Source organism: Lithobates pipiens, unplaced genomic scaffold (assembly GCF_037356315.1).
Source record: "Lithobates pipiens isolate NorthernLeopardFrog02 unplaced genomic scaffold, aLitPip1_a1.2 Scaffold_16, whole genome shotgun sequence".
Taxonomy (NCBI): domain Eukaryota; kingdom Metazoa; phylum Chordata; class Amphibia; order Anura; family Ranidae; genus Lithobates; species Lithobates pipiens.
This window is the reverse complement of record NW_027507748.1, coordinates 427,316,518-427,333,823: the sequence shown is the minus strand read 5'-3', so window position 1 is coordinate 427,333,823 and position 17,306 is coordinate 427,316,518. Positions and strand designations below refer to the sequence as shown.

Here is a 17,306-nt window from a genome sequence, read left to right as displayed (position 1 = left end):
TCTTGAAAGGGAACTCCACAGCAAATAAAAAAAAAACGACATGGGTTCCCCCTCCAAGAACATACTAGGCCTTTTGGTCTGGTATGGATTTTAAGGGGAAACCCCACGGCGAAAAAAACAGTGTGGGGGTCCCCCCAAAATCCATACCAGACCCTTATCTGAGCGCTCAGCCGGGCAGGTCAGGAAAGGGGGTGGGGACAAGCAAGAGCCCCCTCCTGAAATGTACCAGGCAACATGTCCTCAACATGGGGGGTAGAGGCTTTGAGGGAGGGGGGCCCTGTGCCCCCACCCCAAAGCACCTTGTCCCCATGTTGATAAGGATAAGTGCCTCTTTCCGAAAAACCTGGCCATTGGGGCCTGCAGGCGGGGAGCTTATTCGAATTAGGAATATGAATTTAAATGTTTTTAACCTGGGCACAGTTCTACTACTAATTTAACCAGTTCCCGACCGGCGCACGACGATGTACATTGGCAGAATGGCATGGGCAGGCATATTGGCGTACAGGTACGTCCATTTCTATATGCCGCCCTGCCATCGCGTGCGCGCCTCTGGTGGCGTGCACGGATGCCGTTCGGGACCCCCGTGAGTCCGGTCGCGTGGATACCCGCGATCGTCTCACGGGGAGGCTCAATGGGGAGATGCCGTTGTAAACAGGATCTCCCTGTTCTGCCTAGCAACAAGCGACACTGACCTCTGCTCCATGTGATTGGAGCAGAGATCAGTGTTCACTAACACAAAGCCCAGCCCCCCACAGTTAGTAACACGCCCCTAGGAACACTTAACCCCTACACTGCCACCCACTGGTTAACCCATTCACTGCCAGTGTCATTTACACAGGAATCAGTGCCTTTGTATAGCACTGATTGCTGTATAAATTACAATGGTCTCACAAATGTGTCAAAAATATCCGATGTGTCTGCCATAATGTGGCAGTCACAATAAAAATTGCTGATCGCTGCCATTACTAGTAAAAAAAAAATATTATTATCCCCATGTTGTAAACGCTATAACTTTTGTGCAAACCAATCAATAAACGCTTATTGCGATTTTTTTTACCAAAAATATGTAGAAGAATATGAATCGGTCTAAACTGAGGCAAAAAAATGTTTTTTTATATATTTTTGGGGGATATTTTTTATAACAGAAAGTAAAAAATAATGATTTTTTTTCAAAATTGTCGCTCTATTTTTGTTTATAGCGCAAAAAATAAAAACCGCAGGGGTGATCAAATACCACCAAAAGAAAGCTCTATTTATGGGAAAAAAAGGACATAAATTTTGTTTGAGAGCCACGTTGCACGACCGCGCAATTGTCAGTTAAAGCGATGCAGTGCCGAATCGCAAAAAGTGGTCTGGTCTTAAGCCAGCAAAATGGTCCAGTCTGAAAGTGGTTAAGGAATCTAACTGTTTTGCAAACTGTAGAATTGTTGGAGTGCCTGGATCTCCCATACACAGTTTTAATCACAACCCTTGAACGCTTTGATGCATTGAAATTTCCATATAGTTTTTCACAGCTGACTTTCCTAGTTTTGTTTTATAATAACTCTGGCAGACTGTTTGTATCACTGACATATTATCTCTGTCAGTTTTATTGCATTGTCATTTTTAGTCACTGTCAAAAGTTATATATTTCCTTCAAATCAGATTTTTAGCCTACCATTGTTTACAGGTATCACTGATATAACCTGTGGGATAGTTTTTCTTTAGTTATTTTGAATATTTTAGACAGTGCCAAACTTAAATAAAAAAAAAAGTCAACAGGGGCTAATCTGTATAAGTTTGACAGATAACGCTAAGAAAGAAAAGTCATAGAGGATGATTTACTAAAGAAGTACAGGTTCACCTAGCCAAGAAAACCTGCATCTACCTAGTGCATCCAATCCAACTGTAAAAAGTAGGATTTTGTTGTTTTTTTTTTTGTTGCACAAAATTGTATTTATGCAAATCCAACTGCACTCTGCTGAGAAAAATGCTCTACTATAGTAAATCAGCCTTAATGAGTGAAGATAATACAAATCTAGAGTTCTGTCACTAGTAATAAAAAAGCTTTGAATACATATAATCGTATTAATTGAAGATGATGTCTGCCAACCACTACATTTACATCACACCTACAAATTTGCAAACTGAATCAAACCTACATTCAGTGTTGTAAAACCATGCATGGTTGATATGAATTGACATCCAGGAAAGAACCTATACATTTGTATAATACAGAGATTTTCCTATTAAACTACAGCGCATTTACTACCAGCCACTCCATCTCATGTGTCCTAATCGAGATATCAATGATCCTAGCAAAAAATAAAAGTAAATCACAGCATATGATTGTTGTCAATGTGTATGTATGCGGAGGAAAATATGGGAGTTGCCACTGTTAGCTTGTTTTTAAAAATGCTTATTTGTTTAGCGTTTGCTTTTTCTTTGAATAGTTTTTCTCTTAATGTCCCTATCAGAGTTTGTGAAAGCAGACACATTTGGCCTTAGTGTATATCTGTATGTAACTGCCAGTGTCACCGTGAGCATATTTCTCGGATGACAGATGCCAGGCACTAGATTTGGATAGATTTAAATCAGAGACCAGAAGTGTTTATTTGTGATTAAAAGTACCTGGTTCAGAATTCTTAACAGTTCCATGTACTTCTACCATTAAAATTGGCAATCACCAGTTAAACATTGTTTTTTTGGACATTTATACAATAACAATGCCAGGTATTTGTAAATTCATTCGAAAAGCAATTATTCAAACTAACTTTCATTAATTACCATTCAGCATCTGTTCAGCAAGAGCCTGGGCATTCCTGTTGGCCTCTTGAAGCTTTCTGCTTTTCTCTGGCTTCTCTCTGTCTATGGCCTATGGCAGAAATATATTGTATTTACAATAAATCTTTTCTTCTTAAAATGTGTAATGTTATAAATATCATCTTGTGGCAGAGGTAAAAATTACTTACTTTAACTTTCTTTGTGAGGTCTGAGAGGTCTCCTTCCTTTCGAAGTATTGCAAATTCAGGACTTTGCAGAACAGCTTCAGAACGTGTCATCCAACTGTGCAATTCTGTTAAATCCACATCAAATCTAAAGAAAACACAACATTTATTTGAAAAACTGCAGCCTAATAACATAAGGCCAATGCAATTGGAGGAAGATTATAACTTTCTATAACATAAATATACACATTTGAATGCTTCTAACAGTCATACACTTGTGTAAAAATTGAGAAAAATGGGAGCTGTTTTTAACCATGCCTTCTGATCATCAGCGTGTCATATTAGTCAATGGTTGTTAATCAGGGAAGTTAATTTATAAATTAACAGCCCAGCCACTTACAGAAACTTAGACAAATGTGGAAACTCTTGTTGATCTGTTGCTTTCTACTGGCTTCTCCATGTCTATAGCCTAAGCTAAAAAAAAGTAATATTTACACAGTTACCTAAGTGGTGGTCATTCTTCATTTGCTGCAATACTGCACTACTATCTGCATGGAGTTTGTAGGGCCTCCTTGTGTTTGCATAGATCTCCTTTATCTGCTCAGGTTGTTCTCATAGTCTATAATAGACTGGTAGGCTAATTGACTCCCAGTCAAAAAACTACTTTCACTGTGTGTATTACTGTAGTAGAGACATTCAGATTCAGTGCTATAAAACAATATTAAATTGAAAGCAATTTCTAGGGATCTAAAATCTCTGTCATTAGAAATAGGATCAATAAGTTTCTTGTTTAGACCAGAATGTCTCTTTCAATAACAAAAAAATAATAATAATAATATGAACAGCATATGCAAGTATGTTATTATCAGACACGTTTGGATTAAATCATGTTATACAAAAAGCAGAAATATTCACATAATGGCATTTATATATCGTTTAGTGTAATATGTGCATCCTCTATAATAATTGTTTACTGATGAAAGGTCCCATGTTATTTCTGAGCCACATACAGACAAGGGTTTTTTTTTCTAAGTAGGTTTTTTTTTTTTTTTTTAAATCATTTGTTAGTTGATTATCAGCCATTCACATAGCAACAGCAACAGCAGAGGTAGCAACTGCTACAGGGCCCATGGAATTTGTGACTCAATTTCAATTACTAAATATGAATAGTCTCTTTTAGTGAAGAAATAAATCAGGAAGGAGGAATAACAAAATCAACCATTTTTGACTCACTTGAACATTTGCATGCCTGATTCAAAAAAATAAATAAATCAGGAAACCATTTACATTTCTGCATTTAGATCAATGAGAACAGTGAAACACATAGAAAACTTGTAGGCTTATGCAGTTAGACCACAAGTCTTACTTTATGTACTGTAACCTATGGAAACCAGTTAAAAAAAAAAAAAATATATATATATATATATATATATATATATATATATATATATATATTTAATAATATAGTACTGATTGATATAACTTATTTTCACAGTTTGTTGCACTGTCCTATAGAAAATTAAAGAAGAGTAATCAGTCTCCTGTTTAAAAGTCGCAGGTCTTCCTACACAGACTTTCAGTACACCTGGCTGTTACAGCAGCAGTATTGCAAGGTAGTCAGGGAGCTAGACTAACTAGCGCTAATTAAATTTCAGGCAAAATATATGCAATGTGAAGCCATAAAGCCCCACTTATTTCAAGCTAAGCCATTCCCTTTAAAGAAAACACACATTAGGGGATGCACACACCTGTACAGAGATTTACAGAGATTTACTGTATAGAGTTGTAAATGATGACAAGTGGCTACCCACAATCGTAGATGATAAAGGAGCATTAAAAAAATGCAAAATGCCATCCAGTGTTGGGGTCGCATAGCCTGACAAACAATACTGCTATGCTGGTAAGCTGACACGATGCTATCACATAGTATATACTTATTATTGTTATTATTTTACCATCCAAACATGAGGTATGACCTATTTTATTTCCATATTTTCTTTGGCTCTTTTGCATTTAGGGGGCTAATTTTATCATATATATATTTATATTACCATTTATTTTGAGCATATTATGTGGTCCTTGTGCACCACTGAGGTCGACCCTTGACCCTGTCTGTGTCTCAGTCTCCACCACCTTCCTGTGGTTGGTATAAGGCCAGTGGAGTATATATTATGTAATTTGCATACGGGCTAGCTTAGCTCTGAAGAAGAGAGTATGCCTCTGAAAGGTGTCAGCTTGCCAGCATAGTGGTATTGTTTGTTGGGCCAAGTAATCCCTAAACTGGATGGTGTCTTTCATTTTTTAAACATTCTTTTTTCTTCTACCTTTGTGAGTACCCATTTTGTCATCATTTATGTCTCCATACAATAAATCTCTAGTAATGCACTAGGCGTTTGCACCCTCCCGTGTATTTGCTTTATAGTTGTTCACTGAATTCCTTGATCTGAGAAGAGCTGCATCGACTTAGCATTCTTGACAGATGTCCATCTGTTGCCATTCATGGTCTGTTGTATATTCAGACTTTGGCAAAACTCTGAGTGCTGCAAGTGTTTGTGTGTTTTGTGCTTTAAACCATTCCCTTTTCCAACCATGTCAAGCTGCAAGACAGCTACATGCCCCACTTCACACATTAGGACAAAGTTGTGTACAATTGCTTTTGCCCATAAGAGGAAAAATCAACTTATCATACATGGTTCATAATATCTTAAAACTGCATTACAGTGTTAATATGGGGACTATGCTAAGTAAATCCAAATATCACAGAATGCAAAAGGCATCAATTTGTAAATCACCATGGAATACAAAAGGCATCATTTGAAAAAATAAATCACAAAGAATATTTTGGGAAATAGAAGAAAAGAATTATAAATCATATGTAAAAAGCTAAATGATATTCCTGTCATTCATTTTGTTCATCGTATTTATTTTAGTTTTCATATTTTTAACCCTGGTAATGGTTGAAAAAATGTTTTTATGCTTCTCAACTGAAATAATGATTTGAAGAAAAGGTTGCTTTAATAGCCTAAAGACAAAACTGGGCCCTCGTTCAATTTAAATTTTTGCCAAGAGCAGAAGGAAGGTAAGAGGGCAGCATGCTGGTCCCAAATCGACAGTGTGACATGCCTGTACTATGCCCTTAGGATGCCTGCGTTGGTTACATCATACTGCTCATACAAAACACTGCTTATACAAAACAGATCTGTATATCCTCAGTACCAGTCAACAAGAGGTCAAGAATCATCCAGTACCATATGTGAAATTTGTTTCCCCACAGCTAGTAAATCTTAGCAAAATAATTTTGAAAAGAAGAGATAACCCTCTGGCTAAATCAACATGTCAGTTGGTACAAGTCAAAAAAATGTAAGCAACCTCAGACAAACTTTGCCGAATTCAGACACGTTCAGTGTATATACTATTTATAGAAACTGCAATTAAACCGAATGAGATAAATAATGTTCAGTGGAGAACAAGTAATGGTGCTTTCAGGAGAAATCAAATCACCATGGTGTTAATCAGAAAAGTTGCATGGTGTTCCATTACGACTATAATAATATCTGCATGTGTCTTTCTCTCCCCATAGGTTTTGACATTTTACTACTGATCAAAAAAAAAGAGAGAAGGAGGTTTACTTAACTATCCTAGGTGTGAGCATGAGTACTTGTTTGTAGCAATGTGGTATATTAATTAGATTGTATGTCTTGTCTAGCAAGTTCAGAGACTAATGAATTTGAAACACTACAAAGTGCTGTGGAACATGACAAAAGCAACTACAGTGATAGCATTTGATTGGCAACTACTGAAGCTTCAGTTCCAGGTTTTGATTTTTCTTTTTTCTTTTTTTATTTCCTCTCATTTGCTGTCCTGATGATACCAATGCAAAAAGTTCAATACAAGTCTTACAGTTGTTCTAACCGTTTTAAATCGTTTTTTTTGTTGTTGTCTCTGTCCCTGTGATTAGGGATGGGCTGAACGGACCCCTGTGTTCGGTTCGGACCAGAACTTCCAAACACCGTGAACGTTCAGACCTGAACAACGAACCCCATTAAAGTCGAATGTCAAATATCAAAAGTGCCCATTTTTAATGCTTAAATGCAAGTGATTAGGCATAGAATGGTTATAGGGGTCTGGGTCTTGCCCTAGGGGGCATGGATCAATTAAAAAAAAAGTTTGTAAAAAACGTAATTTTTAAATGAGCAGTGATTTTTTTATTTTTAAAGTGAAAGCCTAAAAATGAAAAATGCCTTCCAATATAGTGCCAGGGGAGTCCCCTTAGTCTAACTGTAAAGTGGCAGATCTGTACCATGCCTAGAATCTGCTGCAGCAATAATTTAATTTATAAAGCCAAAAAACATGAAATTTTTCCTGCAAGCTGCCTTTATTTTGCTCAGCAACAGCTTGGGAGCCAGTGTGTATGATGAGGCCACAATGTAGGGCACTGGCAACAAGATTAGAGATTTATTGGATACATTCTGGTGTCACTTTGACTTTGGATAGAAAATCATGCATTAAAATTGGTCTTTGGGAGCCGGTGGCGCCTTCCCACTGTAACCCTATAGAGATAATCTTGATGAAAGCAAAAATTTGCCTTGCTGTAAAAAAATTGCAATGATATGCACCTGTCAGACAGGTGCAGAAAAATTGGTCTTTGGGTGTTAATTCTGCCCATGAAACCTATACCAAAAACATTCTTCCAGATGAAATGATTGAACACTCTCAAAGCTAGTCATCCTCGAAGTCCTGCAGAGATTCCACATCCCAAAAAGACTTAATCAGTGACATCAGCATCAGATTGGCTGAAGCGTTCACTGCTTCAGCCCATCAGGGCTTGCAATGCACTGTTCAATGCCACAATGCATTGTAGTCGGTTCGGGCTGCCGAAAAAACGGTCGAACAACCCATTTATCCCTATCGCTATCAGTGATACCCCATAACTTTCTGACCTGATGACACGTAATAAGAATACAAATAGCAATTAGCACATGGCAGAGGTATATAACACGTATGTACAGCATAAAAGGAAAAAATCTAAAGTTGATAGAAGTTTAGTAAAAAAAAAAAAAAAAAACATCAGCACAAAGGACATGACTTACTATGAATCTGATGTGTACCTTGTGCTGCTGACTTTTTGTTTAGTTGAAATCCTTCCCCTTTGATTAACCCTACCCCAGCTGCTGTAATCTTCTGCTGCAGTGGGGTTAATAGATGCACTCTTTAATTCCGCGTACACACAACCAGACTTTCCATCAGAAAAGGTCAGACGGAATCATTTCATCGGATCTTCCGATCGTGTATGGGCTTCAGCAGACTTTTTTTTTCAAAAAGTCTGACGGACTTAGAAATAGAACATGTTTTAAATCTTTCCAATGGAATCAATTCCTATCAGGAAAACCATTCGTCTGTATGCTACTCTGACGAACCAAATACAACGCAAGGGCAGCTATTGGCTACTGGCTATTGAACTTTCTTTTCTAGTCCCATTGTACATCCTTGCGTTCTAAATAAACTGACTTTGGTGTGATCAGGTGTAGGCAAGTCCACTCGGTCAGGACTTCATCGGAAACTCAGTTGGAAAGACCGCTAGAGTTTATTCTGACGGAATGTCCGGTCGTGTTTATGTGGCATTAGAGTGCTGACTATATCTGCTATTCCTCTCATCACCTTCTCCATTCATAGATGCTGTACTATAGCTTCTTTGAATGGAAAATGATCTATGAATGGAGGACAGATGGATGAATGAAAGGTTCACTTCCTCCATTCAGAGGTCATTTTTAATTCAGAGTTATATTACAGTTTCTATGAATGGAGGAGGTGGGCAAAAATTGTGGCATCTTTCTGCTCAGCGGAGATCGCTCCGGTGATCCCCGCTGAGCAAGCAGATATCCACGGGCCGGATCAGCACTGATCCGCCCCATGTGAAAAGACCCATAGTCAGCACTGATGAGTACAAGTAACGGGTCCTGTGCTGTTATTAACCCCCTCTGGACAAGCAGATTATGGTGGTGTGGGTAGGTGAGGGGATTTCAACTAAACGAGAAGCCATCAGCACAAAGAGACACATCAGATTGATATTAAAGTGGTTCTAAAGGCTGGACATGTTTTACCTTTATGCATTCTTTACATTAAGGTAAAAAATATCCCATTATTGTATTGTCCCCTCACTCCCCTGTATACTTACCTGAGCCTAATCTCAATCCAGCACTGTTCATATCTCCAGCAGCTGTCTCCTCTCTCTCTGCTCACAGAGGCAGCAACAGGAGCCATTGGCTCCTGATGTTGTCAATCAAATCCTATGAATGGTAGGAGGGACTGTGCCATGCTGTGTGTATCAATAGATATACAGAGCCCAGCTCGGGAACGAAGAAGCTTGCTATGGTGGAGGTGAAGTCCAGAGTGATTGGCAGGGGACCAAAGAAGATGAGATTCATTGGTGCTCTGTGCAATATCATTTCAAAGAACAGGCAAGTATGTTGTTTATTATTGACTCTTAAGGTCATGTCCCTTATGCATTTTTTTCCACCTAGGGCTTTAACTCTATATTCAGGTGAAAAAATAATACACATTGGTTTTTTCAAGCTGTGAGTAAATAAAAACACAGTATATAAAAACACAGTGTAGAAAATGTTTTGTAACTCCTTACAGTTCCTTACATTCTCATTATGCAAATACATTTTCTGATAAACCAGACAATAAGAATAATGATCTGCTATTATATTTGTTATATGCACAGCACTGTCTAGTGGGCAAAAAAAAAAAAAAAAAACTCCTGTCTAGGAAAACAAAGGACACTGGGTTTCATCTATTTACATGCTAGTAAGGGGCAGGTATGGCCTTCTGTGTAAAATAATGGTGGTTGGATACTTCCCACTGTGGTCTAGCACAGATCATAAAAAGAGAGTATTATCAATCTAATAAAAAAAGAAAAATGGCAGAAACGCGCTCTATAGGAGGAGAAGGAAAATGTAGCATTTTCAAGCCAAAACCATGGCTGCTATGTGCCCTATAGAGGAGGAGGAAAAGACTGCATTGTGAGTATACTCTGCACCTGGGAGAAATAAGAGAAGCTACTTCACTACTGCCTATGCAGTTGACGGCGTAAAGAAAACAGCTCCCAAGAGCCTCACTACAGCACCTCTCTGATATGTGCAACAACAAAGAAGATTTGGGAAAAGCCCATGCTGCATGCTGCTTTCGTTTTATTTTTTTTAAGAGATTAAACTTTCCTACAGTTTTAAAACTGTGGCAGCTCCTACTTGCACCATTCAGTTCAGGTTTTTTATTTGCAGGATAAAAAAAAATCAGGTGTTACACCCAAAACCATAACAGCAAAACATTTTTGTAATTATTGAGATTAGGGTGTTGCTGTATATAAGCCTAGCAGTAATGTAACACATTATTGGGTCACCAACTCTGTCTGTGTTTCCAAACACCACATAAAATGTATAGGCCTCTCCTAAGCATGCAATTAAAAGGATTGATCTAAGGATAGTCTCTTGTATATTAGCTTTGAAAATGGGCAAAATCGATTTTCAAGATTAACCTACTACAGATTTCACTTCAGTTCAGTTCACAATTTTCAGACTTCTGTTAGGTTCGACAAATGCCCCATGAATCAAGCACAGACACAATCACTCATTCCTATGGGTCTTTTTTTTTTCTTAAGAAAGGGAGAAGCATGCAGAATAAGGCTTTTCCATGTTTTTTTGGATATACAGTATTTCATGAATAAACACACAAAATGTATGATACAGTATGTGTGATTTTTTACTTGCCGGTAACCATTTATTTCAAAAGACCCGCTCAATGCATATATAGTACATGCACAAAAAGTGTTATGTTCTATTTTTTTTAAAACACAGATCTGCGTATGTATGCATACTAACTGGAATTTCTGTGTTTATGCAGTAAAATAATGCCCTAAATTATAGTAGGATGTAGATATAAACTGTGCTATCTGGAGTTCTTTTATAGAACCCAGCAACTTTCGGCTTGAAAGCAGGGACATTTATAAGACTCAGGTAGGCTGAAATCAGGCAGTTTCTGTGCTTTGCTACAAGAGGTATGCAATTATATGGTATAAAAAATAAGCACTTAAAAATCCAATGTTCTGGTTTCTTGCCATCCCAAATTTTAGAAATGCCCCAGTGTATAGTTTCTGTCAAAGCATTATAGATGCAAGATCACATGCAGTTAGCAAATGTTTCCTGCAAACCTGACCATTCTTTTCATGAAACAGTGCTTTAAAACACAAGTTTCTTATAATGTCACATTTAGCTCATCGAAGAGGTATAAAAACAGAAATAATTCTGCACTGGGGAAGACTTTAACACATAAAAGCAACATACACCAAAATCTGTGATACCACATTAGTGCATAAATAAGTCAAATAGTGTGGTGCTAAATTTATACAACATGAAAAAAAAATGACCGTACTTAATGTGCATAAAGCTCTAATATAAATTAATGACAAAAATCTCAATTCGTAAAGTGCAAAAATGGGAAATAAATGCAAATATGCCTTTCATAAAATAATAATAAAATTAGTGTGTTGAAAAAACAATATTCAAATCCTATAAATAAATAATAAGTCCCAATTCATGAATTAAAAAATCTAAAAAATAGGTAATTCATGTGCAACATCTAAACAAATATATAAAAAATATAAGTTGTATAGTCCCATATCCAAGTGCAAGTGAATGTCGCTCCTATCCAATAAATATAAGCAATCCAAGAAATAGATAGTTGTTACATTCAATGCTGATGACCACAGTGATATCATCCATGATATAAGATAAGGTTGGCTCCTTACCAGATAGTGTGGACTATATTAAATGGTCAACAGTGAATTTAAAATAACCAGGATATCTTCTTGTCACTCCTCATACCCATATGTGACACCTTTACACTATCTGACTACCGTAACACCAGTAGTTGGAGATTGCCTGCTTGGGGAACTCTCTATGCATCTTTTAATGCAATGCTATTTAATTCTTGGATTGCTTATATTTATTGGATAAGAATGCAATTCACTTGCAATTGGATATGGGACTATACACCTTATATGTTTTATATATTTTTTGGATACATAAATTACCTATTTTTTTTCTATTTTTTGAATTAATGAATTGGGACTTATTATTTGTTTATAGGATTTGAATATTGTTTTTTTAACACACTAATTATATTATGTTGGTCAATTTTTTATTAAATGTATTATTGTATATATTTACATTTATTTTACATTTTTGCACTGTATGAATTGAGATTTTTATCATTCATTTATATTACTGCTTTATGCACATTAAGTACATCATGTTTTCTATCATGTTGTATTAATTTAGCACCATACTATTTGATGTATTCGTGTATGAGGAAGTTTGAGATTTGCACACCAAATTTCCAATGACATAAAAAAGCATTTGTCTTATTTGTTTTGTTTTTTCTTTGAAAAATGCAACATTTTTTGTCATGGGAACCTACTCTTTAGCTAATAAACATGAAAAGAACACTCTGTCAAAAGCAGACATTTTCATCATATTTGATATTTAAAAAAATGACTGCATCTGTGCAATAAGGCATAATAAGCTAATCTTCCCACTTTTTCCAACACATTTCAGAAAATGAAATTTTTTTTTACTTCAACAAATGGATGTGTGAATACTGTTACTGTAAAATATGTTTTTTCAATTAAACATTATTCTCATTATATTTTGTGTTTTTTTTTTTTTTTTATATTATGATATCTCCTGCAGAAAAACATCCACAATGTATAATCTTAGGATTTAGGTGCTTTCAAAGAGTAGTTCTGGGCAGCAAACTAAAACATTCTGTAAGCTAATAATGGATTCCAATAAACACAACAACTTTGCCAAAGTCAGAAACGTCACTCATTTTACCCGAATCTAAGTTTTGCATAATATTTTGCACAAAAAGCACGTACAGAGGATATTTAGAGAGCAGAAGCAGTCTATGCTCTGTGCATTGTCATTTCCTTACTCTCTCTGTGCTTCCTGCATTACCAATCACATTCACACTTCCAAGGCAGGTTTATAACTGTTTGGTACCTGTAAGAAACGTTCTAATACAGTCATTTTTATTACATCAGACTGTGTGTGAAGTGCAGCAAAAAGGATGCTCAAGAATCACAAGTAGTTGTTGTCCAGACTCACCAGATTACCAACAAATTGAGTGGGGTACACTGGTGATCATTTTCAAATATGACTAGGTCAAAACGTGCAAAATATGCTTAATGTTATCTTGCCTTAACTACATTGCTTTCAAGTAGGGATGAGCCAAATACCCCCTGGTTTGATTCGCAGCAGAACATGCGAAGAGGTAAAAAATTTGTGCGAACATTCAAACACTGTTAAAGTCTATAGGATACGAATGTGAAAAATCAAAAGTGCAAAAGGCTTATTGCCATAAAATGCCTTCGGGGACCCGGGTTCTGCCCCAGGGGAAGGCAGCAGTTGCAGCGCTAGCAATTTGACCAAGCTAGCATTTAGACGCTGAGCATGTGGATGGCTGGAACCAAATTTATTTTTAATGTTCAGCAACTGGAGTAAGAAAATTTGCTTGCTAAATTGAATTGGTGGGGTACTGCTATCAAATTGCCTGCAATTACCTGGGACACCTATTGCTAAACCTTCATTCCTCTCAGTGTAGGTTTTTGAGAGGACTGGAGGTATAGTAGGGTTGGAGATCCCATATGAGGAGAAGTCTTCCTTTTTCTAGGATATGAGTCTTTCAAGTGCTGTTGCCAACAACATGGCAGGTTGTCATATGTCTGGTCAAGCATGTGGTGCTCAAGCGGCTGTTGTTCTGGCCACGTTTGATCCACTTCAGACATAGGTTGCAAATAGCAACAATGCGATCTGCTGCACATGTGTTGAAAAAGGCCCACACCAAGGAACTTTTAAAAGTCAGCAGGGTGTCAGCAGCATCCTGCACCTGTAGAGCTCTGCCGTGCGATGCAATAGGGTGGCTGCACTTAAGCTGCCCACGAGCGGACATCCTGCATCATAGTAGTCTTGCCTACTCCTCCTCCTCTCTTATCTCAGGCACCCAAGTACAGTTAGTGACCTCATCATTCCCTCCCTCCTCGTCACTGGAGCAAACTTGGCAGTATGCTGGAGTAGGGGGAACATGACTGCCAGTTTCTTGTCCTTCTGTGGCACCCCTCTCCCTAGGCACACGTTACTCAATGTGTGAACCAACATCGGAGACTTCAAATCACTGCACATCCTCCAGCAGCATATAAATGACACTGTGGTTGAATAATTCTGGGGACTCCTCCATGCATGATGGTGGGGCTACAGAAGAAGTGACTGTGGACAAGGAGCTGGTGAAATAGACTACGTTGGCAGCTGTGCTGGAAGGCAAACTATTCTGAGCCATGGTGACAGAGGATGAAGAGGATGAGGATGGCTTTGTTATCCACTCCACCATCTCTTCTGCATGTTGTAGCTCAATAACATGGCGAGCAGCAAAAAAAAGGACAAGTGTGCCCCACGGCCACCTGCAGAGGATGCACCATGTCCACCACTGTTGACTGTAGACACAGAGGCTGCTTGCCCTCTTTTAGTGGCTTGTAAGCATCTGCTTCTCCTTGGTAGCCTTCCAGACATTTTTTGTTTTGCAACACCACACTTTTTATGACATTTTTATTATTACATTTTTTTTTACTAGTAATGGCAGTGATCTGCGATTTTTATGGGGACTGCAACATTATGACGGACACATCGGACAATTTTGACACATTTTTGGGACCATTGGCATTTTTACAGCAATCAATGCTATAAAAATGCATTGATTACTGTAAAAATGTCACTGGCAATGAAAGGGTTAAACAATAGGGGGCGATCAAAGAGTTAATGTGTTTCCTATTGTGTTTTCTAACTGAAGGGGGCAGGGGACTGTGTAAGGGATATGACAGATCGCTGTTCATACTCTGTATGAACAGAAGGTCTATCTGTTCTCCCCTCAGAGAACCGGATCTGTGTGTTTACGGGTTCTCCGTGTGCCCAGAGCGATTGTGGGAGCCCAGTGGTGATCGCGACCGCCGGGTACTCGCATCAGCTCCATGGATGAGCAGGCGACGCGTGCGCCCCTAGTTGCCAAATATAGAATCGATGTAACATGAGCGCGATTCGCACAGCCGAGCCATGTTGCTGCAGTACAACTGCGGTGGCTTGTCGGCAAGCGGTTAATACACCTCCTGAAGTGTATTAGAAACATTACACCACCAAATGCACTGTAGATATAGGCTAAACTGAATGCAGAATATTATATATATATATATATATATATATATATATATATATATATATATATACATTGCCTGCACAGTCTGAATATAGCATAAACACTGAATATAAAGTATATGCTAAATGCAGAGTATATATATATATATATATATATATATATATATATATATATATATATATATATAAACACACTGCCACTAATTGAATAACCTTCCCGCTTAATAACTACTAACTCAAGCTATCTCTCTGTCCAAGCCAACAACACTACACTCGGCTGCCATGTAAGCAGCCTTATATAGTGTGGGGAGTGGACTTAGTCCTCCAGAGCCATGATTGGCCAAAGGTATCATGCCTTTGGCCAATTATGGCTCTCTTAGCAGAGTGCACTGTGATTGGCCAAAGCATGCAGGTCAGGTGCCTGCTTTGACCAATCATCATAAAGCAATGCACTGCGATCTAGCAGTGCATTATGGGGCATTCTGGGGTGCTCGGATTTCTCGTGAACAGCCCATATGTTCAGTTCATTTTCAAACAAACACCTGATGTTTGAGTCGAACTTATGCTCGATTCAAACCACTGGCTCATCCCTAGAGGGGACCAATTGTCCCTTATCAAAAACTTGACATAAATATGCCATAGACTTGCCATTTAACGGCATGTTAAAGTTTGACTAGCTCTGGGTAGAGATTAAGCCAGATAGAGCTAAAGTTCATAAATCCTGTTACTTTTTTTCAGTTGCTTGGCTTTGAGTTTTTGTAACAGCCTCTACAGGGGGCAAGTTTTGTTGAGCTTACATATTAATTGTGACTCAAGACTCTCAGCTAGAGAGGGAGCCTTTGTATTATACAGGATAACCTGAATAGTGGATTCTCCAGGTGGAGTATTATTTTTACTAAACTAAAATGTTTAATATTATGAACTAATTTAGTATTGCTAGCATCAGGATAAAGAAGAAAATATATAAAGTAATAGTTAAAAATATTAAGAAATAAACTAGGCTGAAGAATTCAAATAGCTATTTAAATGAGAACAACAGCTTCATATTAATACAGACACAGAAATCGAACAATGCTACTGTGCAAAAGATTGCACCTTTTGAATGTGCTGCTTCCTATGAATAAAAACGAACAATCACATCAATAAATGTAGTGCTTCAATTGACTCACTTATGTCATTACAAAGAATCTCAATAGCTAGCTATAATAAAGTACAAGAAAACGTCAAATACCTGGTCTAAGTCATGGTGAGGAAAAAATAACAACAGTAACCAAACTTGGGAAAGACTAAATTATATGATGTATGACACACCGTGTAAAATGCAACTTTCAGAATTATAGAGAAAAATAACTGAAATGTCAAAAATTAACTTTCACCCAAAATAGAAAAAATAAAAGTTATTCATTACTAAATAATGAGAGCAGCAGGGAGCTCTCATCAACCATTTCTGGTTCAGAATTCAAGCCAATAGAGAGTAGTGGAAAGGGAACCGAATCAGAGGAGTACATCAGCCATCAGTACCGCTATCAGTGATCTGTCACACAGGCCATCAGTACCACCATTAGTGACCTGTCACATACACCATCAGTACCACCATCAGTGACCTGTCACACATACCATCAGTACCGCCATCAATAACCTGTCACACAGGGAAACAGTACCAGCTGCCATGTTACATAGTTACATAGTAGGCAAGGCTGAAAAAAGACACAAGTCTATAAAGTGCAACCTACAGTATGTGCTTGATTTTATATCAGTATTACATTGTATATCCCAGTATGTTGTGGTCGTTCAGGTGCTTATGTAATAGTTTTTTGAAATTATCGATGCTCCCCACTGAAAGGGAATTCCACATCCTATTAGCTCTTACAGTAAGGAACCCTCTACGTGGTTTAAGGCTAAACTGCTTTTCTTCTAATTTTAGTGAATGGCCATGTGTCTTATTAAATTCTCTTATGCTGGGTCCCCTCTCAAACGTCTCTTCTCCAGAGAGAACAAGTTCAGCGCTCCTAACCTTTCCTCATAACTAATGTCCTCCAGACCCTTTATTAGTTTTGTTGCCCTTCTCTGGACTCACTCCAGTTCCAGCACATCCTTCCTGGGGACTGGTGGTTAGAAC

The 17,306-nt window shown here is 37.8% G+C and overlaps 1 protein-coding gene across 5 annotated transcripts in view; it reads right to left on the bottom strand.

Moving 5' to 3' along the window:
* The window catches only part of DMD (dystrophin), a 3,436,004-nt gene that overhangs the window by 2,071,257 nt on the left and 1,347,441 nt on the right, over positions 1-17,306 (bottom strand). For all 5 annotated transcript variants that reach the window (XM_077482558.1, XM_077482560.1, XM_077482557.1 and 2 more), the window contains 2 exons: positions 2,952-3,075; positions 2,767-2,854 (listed from right to left, as the gene is read on the bottom strand). In XM_077482558.1, the coding sequence (XP_077338684.1) occupies positions 2,767-2,854; positions 2,952-3,075 (212 nt within the window). The remainder of the gene's footprint in view (positions 1-2,766; positions 2,855-2,951; positions 3,076-17,306) is intronic.